Source organism: Mesoplodon bidens, assembly GCF_964165515.1.
Source record: "Mesoplodon bidens genome assembly, chromosome: 3".
Taxonomy (NCBI): domain Eukaryota; kingdom Metazoa; phylum Chordata; class Mammalia; order Artiodactyla; family Ziphiidae; genus Mesoplodon; species Mesoplodon bidens.
Genome location: NC_138178.1, coordinates 53,379,651 through 53,395,940, shown reverse-complemented (window position 1 = coordinate 53,395,940; position 16,290 = coordinate 53,379,651). Strand labels below are relative to the sequence as shown.

General features: G+C 46.5%; 2 protein-coding genes across 4 annotated transcripts in view; both read right to left on the bottom strand.

Annotated features, from left to right (window-relative positions):
• Nucleotides 1–1,040: 1,040 nt before the first annotated feature.
• FBXL22 (F-box and leucine rich repeat protein 22) lies at nt 1,041–4,488 on the bottom strand (the record flags this gene model as incomplete). The annotated part of the gene is made up of 2 exons (XM_081228654.1): nt 3,980–4,488; nt 1,041–1,386 (listed from the first exon to the last, which is right to left on the bottom strand). The coding sequence occupies exons 1-2, from the start codon at nt 4,312–4,314 to the stop codon at nt 1,041–1,043; spliced, it is 681 nt and encodes a 226-aa protein (XP_081084780.1). The 5' UTR covers nt 4,315–4,488.
• A 3,485-nt stretch (nt 4,489–7,973) lies between these two features.
• USP3 (ubiquitin specific peptidase 3) overlaps nt 7,974–16,290 on the bottom strand; it is a 94,243-nt gene continuing 85,926 nt past the window's right edge. For all 3 annotated transcript variants that reach the window (XM_081228049.1, XM_081228048.1, XM_081228050.1), the window contains 4 exons: nt 13,693–13,811; nt 12,389–12,502; nt 12,138–12,205; nt 7,974–10,833 (listed from right to left, as the gene is read on the bottom strand). In XM_081228049.1, the coding sequence (XP_081084175.1) occupies nt 10,668–10,833; nt 12,138–12,205; nt 12,389–12,502; nt 13,693–13,811 (467 nt within the window). In that variant the 3' untranslated portion in view covers nt 7,974–10,667. The remainder of the gene's footprint in view (nt 10,834–12,137; nt 12,206–12,388; nt 12,503–13,692; nt 13,812–16,290) is intronic.

The following is a 16,290-nucleotide window of genomic DNA, read 5'->3' as shown; positions in this document are numbered from 1 at the left end:
CAGTCTTAAAGCTGGACAAGCGCAGGCCTTGTAGGCCTGTGGCGTGCAGCCCAACAACGTGAGTAGGCATCAAGAGCCCCTTTCACAAAGAAGAAACACCTGGACTCAGGTGGTTAAAGGGCCTTGATCTCAGCTGGTGATGGGAGGAGCCAGGGTGTGAGTATCACCCACTACTCCACCATTCTCCCTCCTTTCCCCATTTCCCCAAAGTTTCCCCGTGTACCTAGAACCAGGAGGCTGCAGGATGGCTGAGAGCCCTTCCTTTGGTGGCTAAACGTGGGGCACCAGTGACTAAAGCCCTGAAGTTGAACTCCAGGAGTGCGCCCACGTTCAGCAAATATAGCAGGTAAAAATTTAACTTTGCATTGCCTTTTAATGGCTTCGTTAACCAAGGATTTAACCAGGTCTGATGCTTTTGTTTTTATGTCTTTACTTGGGGTTTTTCCAATGATTGTTTCCCTTTATGATGGGAGAACGGTAGAAAATAAGGATAACAATCCAGCTTATGAAAGAATCACAGCAACAAGCGAATTTTCTAAAATCGCGTCTGCAGTCACTGCTAGGAATGCGTCTGCCAGATGAAAGGCTAGCGGGCTGGGGTGGGCGCGGAGCAAAGCCTCTAGGTAAACCCGTTCGATGGCTCTCTAGCGCCCGGCGCCCGGGGTGCCTCCCCCCCTCCCGCTGGTGCAGCACGGAGACGCGCCCCCGGGTAGCTCCGAGCGGCCACGCCTCCCCACCAACTGCAACCTTAGCCGGGGAGTATGGGCTAAGGGCTCCCGCGCAGCGCCAGGCGGAGAACCGGGTGCTTACGGGAGACAGGGAAGGGTGCTGGTGTTTAGTGAGAAACACCCGAGTGTTTTTCAAGCATCTGGCCATCAAATCTTGCACTCAGCCAATGTATAAAATCGTAATGTGGGGGAGGCGCTCGTATCCCCGTCTTGGCTGAGGATGTGGCGGCTGTCTAGGGGCTGTTGTTCAATGCAGGCCACTCCTCCCGCCCGGAGGCCCAGGGCCGGTGTCCCAGCCACGGCCCGGCCGGCTTAGCGAAGAAGCTGCTTGCGGAGGGCAGCGCCGGGCGAACGCAGGCCACGCTGGGGCTGATCGGGGATCATGGCCGCGCTGTGCTCGGCGCGCAGAGTCAGGCGCGGGCACGCGGCGCGCAGACGGCGCAGGCCGGCCGCGCTCACGTTGCGGCAGAAGTCCACGTGCAGCGTCTGCAGAGCCCGCCCGTGCGCCGCCACGGCCGTTAGCGTGCGGTTGGTGACGCGCGCGCAGTTCTCCAGGCGCAGCGCGCGCAGGCGCGGGCAGGAGCGCAGCAGACGCGCCAGGCAGTCGTCGGTGACGTGGCCGCAGCCCGACAGCGTGACGGATGCCAGGTTGGGGCACCTGCGGAGAGAACGCGGCGACCGCGGGCCGGGGCCGAGGAGGGTGCGGTTAGAGTGCTAGCGTGCGGCTAGCAACCGCACAATTCCAACCCGTGAGGCCATCGGGACACGCCTCTGAGTTCTAGTGCTCTGAGTTCTAGAGCCCTGGTTTCAGCTCAGTTGACTGAGGCAGTTACTGCATCTACAGTGGGATGCCAACCTGTCACAGGCCAGGATCCGGAGGTAGCTAGACCCAGGCCTGAGGTGGGTACAGTCAGGGACACAGGTAGCTTGTCCAGAAAGCTTTGGCAGAGGGGGGGCCTCTGCCCCAACCTTACCAGCATCTGCTGGGGGAAAAGATGTTGAGCAAAGTTGGACTTGGCTTATTTGCGCCATGACCTTGATTAAATCACTCGCTGAGGCTTAGTTTACCTGGCGGGGGGGGGGTGTTGGGGGTGGGTGGCGCGGAGGGAATAATGCCTACCAGTGGGGTTGTTGTGATGATTAAGCGAGATACAGGGTGTCTGGAACCTGTACAGGACCTTCTGTAGGCTATCATAACCCATGTTTCCTGGGAGCAAGCAGGACCAGACCGCTTCCAGTCCAGAAGGACCTGTCTCGGGTGCAGGCCTTGGCTTCCTGTAGCCAGAGGGAGCTGGAGTCGGGCCACGGGGGGTTTCCCTCTCCCCATCAGCCTCCCCCGTTGCCCCTTGACTGCACCTGCCTGGGCCAGCTCAGCTCCCTTGTCCCTGAGCAAGGAGGTGAGGAACTAAAACAGACTGGTCATGGCCACATCCACACACCGAGTGCATCCTGTCTTCCCAAGTCCACACAACTTCCTAAGTCTTCATATCAACCTTCCACCCCCAATTTCATGAATGAGGAAACTGGCTCAGGGAGCTCAAGTGACTTGCCTGTGACATATTTGCTGTCTGACCCAGGACAAATGTCCGAACCTTGCTGGGCCACCTCCTCATCTGTCAGGCAGAGAAACTGTTACTTTCAGGGTGGTGGTAAGGATTAGGTAGGTGTTTAAGCCCCAGGGCTGTTAAATGATCCCTGCCTCTAAGAACCTTTAAAATAATCCTGATGCAGGAAGAAACCAGAGAAAGAAAAAGCCAGCTCCTTCCCTGCCCAGCCATCCTCAGCTTTCCTCTCACAACCCCTCTCCCCAGCTGATTGCCAGATCTAGATTTGGTGCATTCTTATCAATACCTACTATGTGCCAGTGCTACTGTGTCAATTTAATCCTTTCAGCATGTGAGATAAGGTAGTTTATCCCATTTTACAGAAAAAGAAATGAGGTTGAAAGTGTTTAAATATTTGGGCTGGGGTCACATGGTTGGACAGTAGCAGAACTGGGGGACTCAGCCCCGAGCCCTTTGCTTTTTTGGTGACGCTGGGGACCGTTGCTGTACCTAGACAGTGGCCTTGGAGGTCCAGTCGACACCTTGCTGGTTTGGGGGATTAAACCTGGTTCCCCTACAACAAGAATGCAGCAGATTCGGGGCAAGCTTTCACCCCATACATATCGCCTTCCAGTCTGATTTCTGAGCCTTGTTAAGCTCATCAAAATGGCATGGTCCCACCAGGGACCAGCCCCAAGTCCATCTTCTGTTTTCTTCTCTTGCCTTAAAAAAAAAAAGAAAGGTGGGGCGAGGCCAGTACACTATTTCCTTCCATTCCTTGTTGGGCTGCCAGAATATAGCAGCTGTTAGACTTGGGTGGCAGCAAGCTGACTGAACCTAGTTTGTTAGTAAACAAGGGGGTGTCTTTCCTCAAAGGCAGGACAGGACTGGTAAAGTCTCAGTGAGAGTCTCTTCTTGCATGGACTGCTCTAGGCAGGAGGCTGTGACTGTGAAGGGAGTCTCACCCATGGCTAAGCCTCTGTGGGGTTGACAGGTCAAATACAGGATGTATTTGGGACAGACACCAAAAAAATTATTCCGTCTATCTGAAATTCAGATTTAGCTGGGCCTTTTGAATTTTTATTTGCTAATATCTGGCAATCCTAGACTGGGGCAAGTCACACAACCTGTCAAGAGTTCTGGTTTGCTCATTTGAAACTCCTTCAGGTACCGTGAAGATTAGTGAGTTTTTAATAAGGAAACCATTAGCACCACCCCTACTTCTGGAGCCTGGCTTGGTTAGCTAACCCAGAGCTGAGCACCCTAACTCTCCTTCCTCAACCGCATTTCACAGGTCTTGGGGTTTGCTTGCTAGGGGCAAATCGGAGGGGTGAGCTGATTGCTGAATCTAGAAACCTCTTCCTGGAGCCTGACCTTGAAAGTGAAGGCCCAGCTGGACCCACCCAGCACTTAATGGCTGCCACGGAGGACAGCTGCCTGAAACACAGGGACAGCTGAAGACAAGTTCGTCCTCTTTGCCGAAGCAGCTCCAGGACCTGTGAAGCTAAGAGGAGGATTGGTGCCTGTTTCCCCCAGGATTTTATCCATCTTCTGGGGACTGCGCAGTGGGCAGGCCTGGAGGGTCTGTCTTGGGCCTAGTCTGAGGCTCCCTGAAGCAAAGCCATCTTGCTCTTGTAATTTGCTCTTCCCTGACCCCCGGAAGCCTCCCAGAGCTCTGGATGCCAGCGCTGCTCAGAGGCGGCCTACCTGTCGCACACCTGGAGGAGGAAATCACTGACTAGGCTCTCGTGCCCGCTGCAGATGCTCCTCTGGAGGGCGCTCTTGAGCCAGTCCTCGATGCTGCACACCTGCACGCGGCTGGAGTGCCAGCAGATGGAGAGGCTCCTGAGCGCCGGGCTCAGGAGGAAGTTGTCCTTCTTGAGTTCTGTGAGGGAACGAAAGTGCAGCAGGGGCCAGAGTGCGGGGTCCTCAAACACGTCCTGGAGCTGGGGGCAGGTCCTGGCAAGGTTCTTCCTGCTGTCCTTGTCCAGAAAGGAGAAGAGGTGTAGGAGGCACTCGCGGTTGAGCTGGGTGATGTGCATGGTGCACAGCAGCCACGGAGTGCGGCTGGAGCCCAGGGACCTGACCTACCTCCTGCTGCTCCCCACCCCCCCAGCTCTGGGCTGGTGGACATATATGGTTGAGGAATGGTGTTTATTTTTGGCCAACAACTGGTGCTGCTGCTCTGAAGAGGGGGGGAGCCCAGACCCAGACATACGTGCAGCAGTCCGTGGCTCGGCTTATGTTCTGAGGAATTGAAAATCCTGGCAGAAAAGCAGCGTATTGAAGTTAAATAGCTTCCTTAAAAGGGATTTCTTTCCTTTTAGCTGACCATGGTGTCACGCGGAGAGCTCTTTTGGCATTTTCATTTGTGGTGCTGGCTGGACCACCTCTGTCTGGGTTTGCAGTCTCTACTCACTGGGAGGGACTCTAATTGTAAATAGTATCTGTTTTCATTTCCTAGGACATCAATATGAATCTTTTGCTCTCCTCTTAGTAGGAAGAAGCCTGCTGTCTATGAAGAGCTAAGGGTGACGGTTTTGTGCTCAGAGGTGTAAGCAGAAGCCATGGGTGACGCTTTTCTCTGTCACTTTGTTCAGTAGTGATGGTTTCCAGGCTGAGCTACCTTCAAATCCTGCTCTTCTCCTCCAGGCACAGGGATTTCTTTGGTCTCCCAGTTGGCTGTATTTTTACCCTGAGCTTTTCCATAAAAGATTTAAGTAGCTTCTCTCTCCAAGGTTCTTCTGTGTGTGTCACGTTTTAAACTTGTTTACTTGGCTTTACATTTTTCCAGATATGTGTCCCGCTGTATCTAGTCTGTATTTCCCAAAATGTCAGGATGGATGAGGCAGCTCTTAATACAAAACTGCTTGAAACAATTTTAAGTTGAAGTATTTTACTCTTTTGCCCTTTAAGCCTGCCACACACCATCCTCCTTGAGTGATGCTTTTAGTTCCTGGAATTAAGCTGCTAGGCAGGTTGCCTGGAGGCGGTTCATTAAGTTCTCCCTTCCTAAAGTAACTGAGATTTCTCAGTCCATGGATCCATTTTCTAATACTGCTTCACTCCCAATCATTCACCAGACCCTACCGCATTTCCCCTCCTGTGAACTCCTAGCTCTGTGTACTGGTTGGTTGGTTTGTGGGCTACAGTAGTGAGATGAGGAACCATTTTTTCTCTGCTGGACCAGGGAACACCACCTCAGTGGTTACCTTTGTTCCTTTTCCCACATAATTAGAATGGGAAGGAATGGGAATACTTTGTTTCCACTTGTGTGGAGTAACACAGATGAGGGACATATGGCGGACCCTCTTCAGGAACTAAGGCTCGATCAGACCTGGTACAGCTTTGCCTGTAAAAGCAGAATGCAGCCTAGAGGGGAAAGCAGGCATTCTAGCCAGCTCCCTGGCTCTGAAGAGCCGGTCTCAGTGGTCCCCTGTGTCTCAGGTACCCCACCACTGCCAAGGTAAAGTGGAAGGGGTGACTTTTCTTAAAAACAACATGAACCAATGAACAGCCAAAAGGAAGATGTGTTTCTCAAGGAGAGGTTAACTAGGAACTGCTCATATTTCAAGCTAATCATTTTAATTGTTCAAATTACAGCTGACAGCCAGAGTCCCTCTTTGGGCTCTAGCTACACTCAGCCACTGAAACGGTACTGCTGCACCAGAGGTGGATTTACTAGAAAGCCTTATTCTCCCCACTGTCCCTCCCAAACCCTTTCCAAACCAGTACTTTTAGAGGGCTGATCCCTGGAAGTAGTTGGTTCTTTCACCTTCCTAAAAGGCAGAGCCGTGTTAAGTGTGCTGGCCTCACGGGAGAGTCATTGTGGTTCCTTGTGGCTTCCAAGCTGCACTCCCGCAGCTCTGCTCGAACAGCAAAAGGTGGGCAGGGTGAATGTTCAGAGCCTGGCCTCTTCGCTGCTAGTCCCGCAAGGTGGTAGGGAGCAGCCCAGAATGCAGGGTGGGTCCCTGTGCCTGCCTGCCCGCAGGGAGGGATCTGGCTTAGGGCCTGGGGGTGTGGCAGCAGCTCCTCCCAGCTCCTCCCTGTCCGCCCCGTGGAGCTCAGCTCCGTGGCTGCAGCAGTAGCCGCTATGGCCTCTGAGCAGCACAGCTGCCAAAAGCAGACGTGTGACACGGGAGCTGGAGGCAAAACCATTTGGGCTGCAGGCGCCTTTGTCTTCAGTTTCAGAAGACTGATAGAAACAGGCAAATAAGTAACACAGAAAAACGATGGGTGTGGACACAGGGTGGGTCTTGGTTTTTTTGCTTGTTTGCAGGGGACATGGGGGCGGAGAGGGGTGTAAAGCAGAATATTTTTTAACAATGGCACTTGTTTGCCTGTTTGGCTTTAAAAGGCGATCCTTTGCTCGGAGCCCCAAACCTAGTTCCTCAGAGTAGAGTCTGGCTCCAAAGGAGTCAAGTGGACCTCATTTTTATAAAATCAGTGTCACAAGGAAAGACAGGATGAAGTCACTCATTTGCGGGTGAGCTCCCTCAGGACCTGAATGCAGGCACTAGAGGATCTCTCCCACCAGCCCCCTCCCCTGCCCCTCCAGGTCACTCCATCTGGGCCCATGTGCACCAGCAGCGCCAGATGGCAAGGGGTCTGTAAAAACCTACTACTACCGGTTGACTGACTCTAACGGCCTGTAGCTTGAGCTAAGTACATCATCACTTACTATGCTCCACTGAAAGGTGTTCAGAAATAATAGTCAAAAGGAAAGAGACCAGATCTTTTTTTTTGTCTGATAACAAATGATATAAAGAGCAATTATGAAAAACAGACATTTACATATACTTCTAAAGTCTTATGAGAATATCCTGTTGGCACTGGATAACCAATCATAGGCGCAGCTGCAGTAGCAGGATATGCATATGCCTGTTGGTTCATACCATTGTGCATATTTGCAACATTACTTCCATATTGCTGAGTGCTATCATAACCATTCTGGTAAGTCCCTGTTGGATTACCAGTCCTAAAACTGGAGACCAGATCTTTAATGATACTTTCCATACAACAGTTCAGGTTGGTGAAGCAGAAAAGGGATGTGATTACCACTTAAATGAAATCAGTCACTTGCACAGTTAATCCTCTCAGCATCATACAGACTAGGCTTTAGTGGAAATGATTACATCACACACAACCAACACTCAGAGGGCAGTCTGGAGTCCGTCACAGTCAGACCTGAGGGGGAAGGTACTGCACCCAGTGAGGTGATGCACAGACCTTGGACCACAGCATGACGCCACCCACGCCCACCCCTTCCTGTGCTACTGGCACCCTCCTGCGGCCATATGCTCATCCCTTGGGACCCATGCCCTGGATGCAGGAATGGACTTTGCTCAGGAGCTTCTCCAGGGCCTGTGTGAAGAGGCCACTCCAGCAACGGGGGGGATGTGAAAAAGTTTAGGGGGGACGGTGGAGGTGGAAGTGGGATAAGTATATCTAAATAGACTTATGTACATACACTAAACCAGTGAAGAAGAGGTTTGGCTTTAAGAAATAAATATGTCCCCAACCCCAGAAACCAAGCTGCTGAGCAGGTTCCACAGGTGAGATACACATTTAACACTTAACCAGGGCCCATATACTTTACTGGTTTTATTCTATTACATTTGTCATCACTAGACACTGAGTAGAATACAGTGGATAAGCAAAAGTTTCTCCACCATGGAGAGAGATTTGTGTTGCCACAAACTGTTTCTGTCACCCACCTGTGTGGGAGGACTTCTGAGAAAGTTTTATTGTTCCGAGGGGCCCTGTGACTCGGCGTGAGGCCCTGCCTCAGCGCTGCTCTGAGCGAGAAGCCACAAACACGCTAGAGACAACACGGCACAAGGGAAGAGCTCCGAAGAGCACGAAGTCAGCTTTTGAAATAGGCGTGATAAAGCTGCACAGTTAAATTTTCAAAATACAGATAGGCACATTTACATCACTGGTGTTCAAGTGCACAGTTCACATGGATCCAATCACTTTTCCAAAGAACCTTCATGATATCCTTCAAACATGTCTGCTATAGTAAAATCAAGAAATAAAAACACTACAGAATTCAGAGAGATGTGTTCATTTCCTAAGCCAACAGTGTTGCCTGTGTGAGGACCACTTCCCCCAACAAAGTAGTCTAGTCTGTTGTAAGTTCCATTTGGTATAAAGGCCACTTTCCTCCATCAACACTGCCCGAGGCTTTCTTGCTGGAGTTACAACTGCTGCCTGTCCAGAGACTAATGATTTAAGTGCAAATGTTAGAAGTTACAGCTGTGTACCTTCTAAACAAAAGAGCCTGGATTCATAGGAGCAAGATCAAAGGAGATGCACGTTTCAAGTTCAATGACATGTGGTGTTAAGGCACTGATACAGTAGATCAAATTATGTGAAACTGTCATTTCTGTAGATCAAAAACAGTCAAATAGAATTTCACATGGCTCGACCTGTGTAATTTAACATTGTGAACTGTTTTAAATACATTTCCCTCTTAATTCTAGGCTCTCTGTTTCTAAGTTGTAAGACTTAAATACGGTGGCAGAGCTTTTTTCTCTGGAGTGGAAGTGCAGACCAGCGCTGTCTGAGAGGGTTCTGCACACAGGTGGAACTGTCCCAGACCTGGGCAGTCCTGTGCCACGTGTGGCTGCTGAGCCTGTGAAATGTGGCCAGTGTGACTGGAGAACTGAATTTTTAATTTATTTTTAATTAAAATTAACATTTAACTAACCATATGTGGCCAGTGACTGCTGTATGGGACAGTACAAGTTTAGACATAATTGTAATTTGCTTCTAGTTAAAGTATATAGCAGATGTGTTCTGCTCTGAGAAAATGGGGGATTTATCCGGCTGATATTAAAGTGGAAATAGAGCACATCTGCTCCTGCAACTGCAAATATCCAACCTAGGAGGAGAGCCACCCAACTTTCTTTTACATTCATACACTTAAGAAATTATCTGGACTATTTTTTTCTTTTAACAGAAAAACAAGAATAGCAAAAAGTCTGGTTGGCTGGCTTAACATGAAATACATTCTGCCCCTTGTAACAACTTGTAGAGAATTGGGAAGGGAGGAAAATAATGATTGGGACAAGGAATGAACATGAAAATGTGCATGGTCCTATCCCACAGGCCTAGCTGGAGCTCCTTCCTTTTCTCTAATTTGCACATCATGCCACCAGCACCCCCAAGATCCACAGGCTGGCTTGGAGCACTTGCAGAAAGCACAGTTACCTTCATTAGATGGGATTCTGGTTCCAGATTTCAGTTTGAGTTAAATCTAAATAGTGCTGGTGCCTATGTTTCTTGAAAATTTTAAAACAGACTACTAACCTCAAGAATAGAAACTCTACTTATTCAAAGTGAAAATATTTTCAATTGCTCTGCTATGAGGATAGGCCAATGAGAATTGTTAAAACTTAAGACTAGTAAAGACTTTAGTTTCCTTCTGTGGAAGCAGAGCCCACAGTATTACCCAACGTTTAGCTGATGGTCAGAATCAACTCTGGAGGGCAGCATTACCACCTCAGGTGACCAAGTAAGACTACAGTGGACACGAAGTGACTCCCAGTGCTACAACTAATGGGGAACTGGGTGCTGACTCAAAAAGGCGAACAGAAGCTATGGTTTCATGGCAGTGGATAAGTAACACCTGGATAACATGTAGCCGAGTCATGGAATTTTTTAAACACTTAAGTGTATTTGGCCTTACTGGGAGTTTTTAGTACCCCTATCTCTATGAAAATACCCCAAAACCAAAAAAAAAAAAGGTAATTCTTGAATTTGCAATATAGTTACAACTGAACCAACAAATTTAGTTAGTCAGTGCTGATAAACAGCAGCTTTGAGAGATACGAAGAGCAGCAATTACCTGGTCTACTACTTAATGATGCCCTTTCAGTTATCTTTTACAAGCAAAAACAATGATTACTGAGCAGTCACTGAAATCTTGTGGGCCACAAATTACGTGCACACATGATCCTTGATTTTGAGCCAACCTGATCTCCGTTACAGCTGTGAGAAGGCAGCAGGTGGTTACGTTGCTCTTCACCATCAGGAACATATCTTCCTTTCAGCATGTGACAATAACAATGCATTGATGTAAATGTGCCTCAAAGTGAGAACTGAACAATAATATAAGAAAGTCAAATAGAACTAAGTTCTTGAAACTACATATAAAAACTGAATTATTACAACTAAAGCAGCAAATCAAAATATCTGCTGAGGTTTTCTGGTAGAACTAAAAAAAAAATTAGTTGGTGCCCATGTTCAATAAGTCACTACCATTGACAAAACTAAACCCAAAATAGGAAACTGAAAAGTGCATAATGAAATTAAATCTTGGATCAAGTATTTATGGAAAATTGGAAATGTTTGTCCGGTATAGTTGACGAATAATGATTTGGAGGAGGTATTAAAGTTTATCCGACCCAGCTTTGGCCTGGCGTTCCACATAAAAAAGGATGTAGGCCTTGGCCTTCACGACGGTGTCTTCATCAGTCAGTGTTACAGTACTGTCATTGAAATGGAACCAGCGGCCTTCGTGAGTTGCATATGCTGTGTAATGTCCAGAACCGACCCTGTAAGGAAAGGTCAAATGATCAAAGAAAAAGACTACAGAAATCACAAAAGAATATATGCAGCCATATAAATTATTAGGTAGACAATAAATTTTAATAAGTACTGTAATTAGAGAATAAATCCTAGAGGCTTGTAATTTAAGATGGTTGCTTGGGCTCATGTGTTTATCTTCTCAAAACTCATTGAAATGACAAGGAATATATTGACACTGGGAAACAGGGAAGAGTGCCATGGACTGACCAGAAATTGAGGATTTTTTAGGACAGACAAAGCAGCGTTTACATGGTACTGGATTAACAGAGAAACCAAACAGTGAAGGAGCTCTCAACCTAAACAGCAGAGGTCAAAGCCTATGGAAACATGGAAAACTGAGGACCAGATTTCCTATCAAAGTCTTAGAAGAAACCTGAGCATAAGACACAAATCTGCCTCCAGGGAAGCACTTTCCCTCCTACTTTGGCCATCAAAGGCTTTTCTCTCTCAGCATGACCCACCCACTCACACATGGAGCCCCAGAGTCAGTCCTCCCGGGTAGGAGAAAGCCTGTAGATAGAATAGAGACCTTCATAAACTGCTAGAAAAACCCTTACAACATTTCCATGAACAGAAGACATCAGACTAAGAGTGCCCCTGTCAACTACCAAAGAGAAATGCATCTGATATAATATCTTAAGTCCAAAGAAAAAAACAAACAAATGAGCATCAGACACGTAGTGGACTTGTCACTTGTAACTATGAATGGTGAAGTCAGTGGAGCAATGTCTACAAAGTTCAGAGGGAAAAGGATTTTCAACATGGATAGTGGTTTGCCAAGTCTGAAGGTAAAACTGCCATTCTCAAGCGGACCAGAAATAAGGTATATACCCCTAATACAGACTTTCAGGGGAAAAAGTAATCGAGAATGTCATTTAACAAAATAAGAAATGCACCTTTAAAGTAGATGACATGAAGTAAAGTTATTCTAAATAATCCCCCATTTCCCCCCAATTTAAGTATCAATTGGCCAAGGAAATCAACAGCTTTAGAGTAAAGACTACTCAGGATTTTGTGAACAATAGACTGGTTCCAAATGCTGGGCTCAAATGAACCCTTCTCCATTTTGGTTTCATGCGCCTTCTCTTCATGCTTTGCAACATCCTCAGGAATATTCTTTCCCACCAAGACTGACGGAAAGTTCTACTTCACCCACTTTAATGAATCTGAATCTAGTATAGGGAGTCTGGGGAGAGTTATCGGGAGTGGTACAAAATTGTGGGTCTTCACTCTGTATTCCCAGCCCTGAGAAGCCAGCTGGCATACTCACCCGGAACCATGGTGCACCACCACAGCAGCAAGGTCATAGAGGCAGTTCTCCGGGCCACTGTTCTCAGGCTACAGAACAAGGGAGAAGGTATCCCAAGACTGAGTTAGGAGCAGTGGTCAATGACATCAGCATCTCCCTACCTCAGTGACCTCTACCCTCTCTTTGTGAAGACTTAATTTTACTGAAGAGCCATCTTTTCACCAGGCTAACGAAGGTTACTTACCTCCACTATATTATTACCTGCTACTTACCTCTAGTAAGTAGCATTTCATGTCTAGGCCTCTCAGGGGAAATTCTACATATGTATCAACTTTGTTTCTTAAATATGCTGTCCAGTGAAATCTTTTCAAATGTAAGCATAGCACCTGGATGAGAGATAAAGACAAAAATTATAAACAATTTACCTTTCAATCAAAATTAGCTACTTGGTACTAATGTCTCTTAAATAATATTTTAGGTGGCCTACCAGTTTTTCTTTTGATTCTTGATATTAGTTTCTTCCATGAATACCTTATTGTGGTACTGTGATTTATAACAGTATGTTTTTAGTCTTTGTCTCCTTTCCTGGCACAGAGCTTCTAAAAGCCTTGAAATTTTCTAAGTGAGGAGAGCCATGAAGGTGTCTTTTTATGTTAATGAGGTATGGGCACTTGTTGCCAAGAGAACCAATCAAGAGATGAGAGAGTTGGAACTTTCAGTCCCACCCCACCCCCCACCCCCAAGAGGGGAGAGGGACTGGAGTTTGAATGATCAGCAGTGGCCAGTGATTTAATCAGTCAGCCTGTGTAATGAAGCCCAAAAGGACAGGGTTTGGAGAGCTTCTAGGTTGGGGAACCAGAGCTCTTCCACGTGCCACCATGCTGGGCCCCAAACTCCAAGAGGACAGAAGCTCCTTTGTTCAGGACTTTGCCCTTTGTATCTCTTAATCTGGTTGTTGATTTGTATCCTTTAACATCCTTTGTCATAAATTGGTAACCTAGTGAGCAAACGGGTTTCCTGCGTTCTGTGAGCTGCTCTAGCAAATTAATAGAATCCAAGGAGGGGGTCATGGGAACCTCTGATTTATAACTAGTCGGTCACAAGTAGGGCTAACAGTGTGGACTTGCGACTGGTGTCTGAAGTCCAGGGAAAGAGTCATAGGAACCCTCAATCTGTAGTTTGTAGCTGAGAAGCATAATGCACAAAGTAACAACCTGGCCTTGTGATTGGTGTCTGATGGGGAGGGTGACCTTGTGGGACTGAGCCCTCACCCTGTGGAATCTGATGCTATCTCTGGGTAGATAGTGTTAGAATTGAGTTCAATTGTAGGACACCCATGGTGTCAGAGAAGTGCTTGTTAGTGGTGTGGTGGGAAAAAAAACCCTCCACACATTGTAAATAGTGATTAGGACACATTTACTTATAAATTCTTAAAGGTTTAGTTTTACTGAAAACCTTAGAGACCAGTGCAGAACAGATTATATAAGTATAAAGTTAGAAAAATAATTTGTCTTCCAGTCAGTCATAAGCACTTTTTCCCTCAAAACTGCATTATAATTTGAAACTCAACACTTACCTTGGGTAGTTTCTGAATCCAAAACTTTTTGGTGGACTTTTGTTTCTTCTTGCACTTGTGGCACATATATAACTCTGTCTCATCAAGTTCTTCTAAATCGGTAAAACTGCGAAGACAATCTAAAACCAAATTGATTTTGGCAGCATTAAAACACGATGTCTTTTATAGACACAGTGTACTGTAGGAAGAAAAGACTATGGACTTCGAAGCTGAACAACTCAGGTTCAAATCTCAGCTTTATTAGCTATATGACCTTAGAAGAGTCAGCCTTCCTCAGTTGCAAAATGGAGACCAAAAAAAAAAAAAGTCTACATTGAAGGACTGTTGTGAGGAAGAGAAATAACATGTATAATGTGCCTGGCATCATGTCTAATAATCTGATGATGATCAATTCATGACAGATGTTATTACTGTAGTTGGGTTTACTATTATTAGTAAAAGAATTAATCTGGATAATTCTGATAAAAATGGTTCCCTAATGAAATCAAGGTTCGAAGAGCAATTTTCTCTCAGTATCTTACATAACAAAGGACAAAGCCCCAAGTTCATAAAAATGTCAAGTTTACCTCAAACATTTTCAGTCATAACTTAATAAACATACATTACAGAAGGCTGCATTATTGACCTTCCTATTATATATCTCCAGTGAATCCTTTGCTTCACACACTACTCAGAATCCCCTAGATAAACCACAGCTATATTTTTTTCTTTTAAAAATTTAACTGTGTAATCTGGGATTTGGTAAACTTTGGCCTCAAGCCAAATCCAGCCACCTGGTTTTGTAAATAAAATTTGGAACACAACCACACCCACTCATTTATATACTCTGTGGCTGCTTTTACACTACAACAGCAGAACTGAGTAGCTGTGACGTAGACCTTATTTGCTGTAAAGCCTAAAAACATTACCATCTGGCCCTTTATAGAAAAAGTTTGCCAAAGCTTGGCAAAATTAGTAATATATTCAGAAGTCCATGTATCAATAAAATGTATGTATTGTTCTGTGAGAATAAATATATTATTTTTTTAGAGAAAAATATGAATGCCTGTGTACTCACCACTCCAGTAAGGAAATGGACTCTCTCTGGTACTTGAGAAGCCAGAGTTTATGTGAATGGCATCCCCTAGAGGTGTTCAGGGGGCAGCCTGTGTGGCAGCCTTGTTAAGAGCTTCCTGAGTGTCTCATTCCAGTCAACCCTCCCCCAACCCCAGAAGCAGTCATTATCCTGACCTCCGTTTAATCATTTCTTGGCTTGTCTTTATATTCCATATATATGCATTTATGCATCTTTAAACAATATACTGTTTGGTTTGAGAAGTTGGGTTGCAAGCACAGACCTAGCGTATAAGGAAAAGCAACACTCTCGCTGTGCTCGGAGTCTTCAAGTCATAGTCAGCCTTGGCACTAGAGATTGTGAGAAAGAGCCCGTTCAGGGGAGTTAGTGGGGCAAGGTCTAGCAGGGATTAGATGTGGGCCGGGTTCTACACAGGCCAGCATGTAGCCAGAGGCCCATGTACTCTTTTCTTTTTTTAAGCATACTTTTTTTTTTTTTTTTTTTTTGCGGTATGCGGGCCTCTCACTGTTGTGGCCTCTCCCGTCGCGGAGCACAGGCTCCGGACACACAGGCTCAGCGGCCACGGCTCACGGGACCAGCCGCTCCGCGGCATGTGGGATCTTCCCGGACCGGGGCATGAACCCGTGTCCCCTGCATCGGCAGGCGGACTCTCAACCACTGCACCACCAGGGAAGCCCCCGAAGCATACTTTTTAAAGCATAACATGTTATATTAGCTTCAGGTGTATAATATAATGATTCAATATTTGTATATATTGTAAAATTATCACAATATATCTAGTTACCTTTAGTCACCATATATGTTTCAAATTTTTTTCTTCTGATGAGAACTTTTAAGATTTACCCTCTTAGTGACTTCCAAATATGCAATACAGTATAAACTATAGTTAGCATGCTATACATTACATCCCTGTGACTTTATAAGTGCAAGTTTGTACCTTTTGACCCATTTTACCCACCCTCCACCCCGATTCTGGCACCCATCAATCTGTTCTCTTTATCTATGAGCTTGTATTTTAGATTCCATACATAAGTGAGATCATATGGTATTTGTCTTTCTCTGTCTGACTTATTTCACTTAGCACAATGCCCTCAAGAGCCATGTTGTCCCAAATGACAAGATTTCATTCTTTTTCTTTTTTTTTCTTTTTGGCTGCGTTCGGTCTTCGTTACTGCATGCAGGCTTTTCTCTAGTTGCGGTGAGTGGGGGCTACTCTTCGTTGCGGCGCGCGGGTTTCTCATTGTGGCGGCTTCTCTTGTGGAGCACGGGCTCTAGGTGCACAGGCTTCAGTAGTTGCAGCAGGTGGGCTCAGTAGTTGTGGCTCTCAGGCTCTGGAGCACAGGCTCAGTAGTTGTGGTACATAGGCTTAGCTGCTTCACAGCATGTGGGATCTTCCCGGACCAGGGATCGAACCCATGTCCCCTACATTGGCAGGCAGATTCATAACCACTGTGCCACCAGGGAAGTCCCAAGATTCCATTCTTTCTCAGGGCTGAATTATATTCCATTGTGCACGTGAGTGA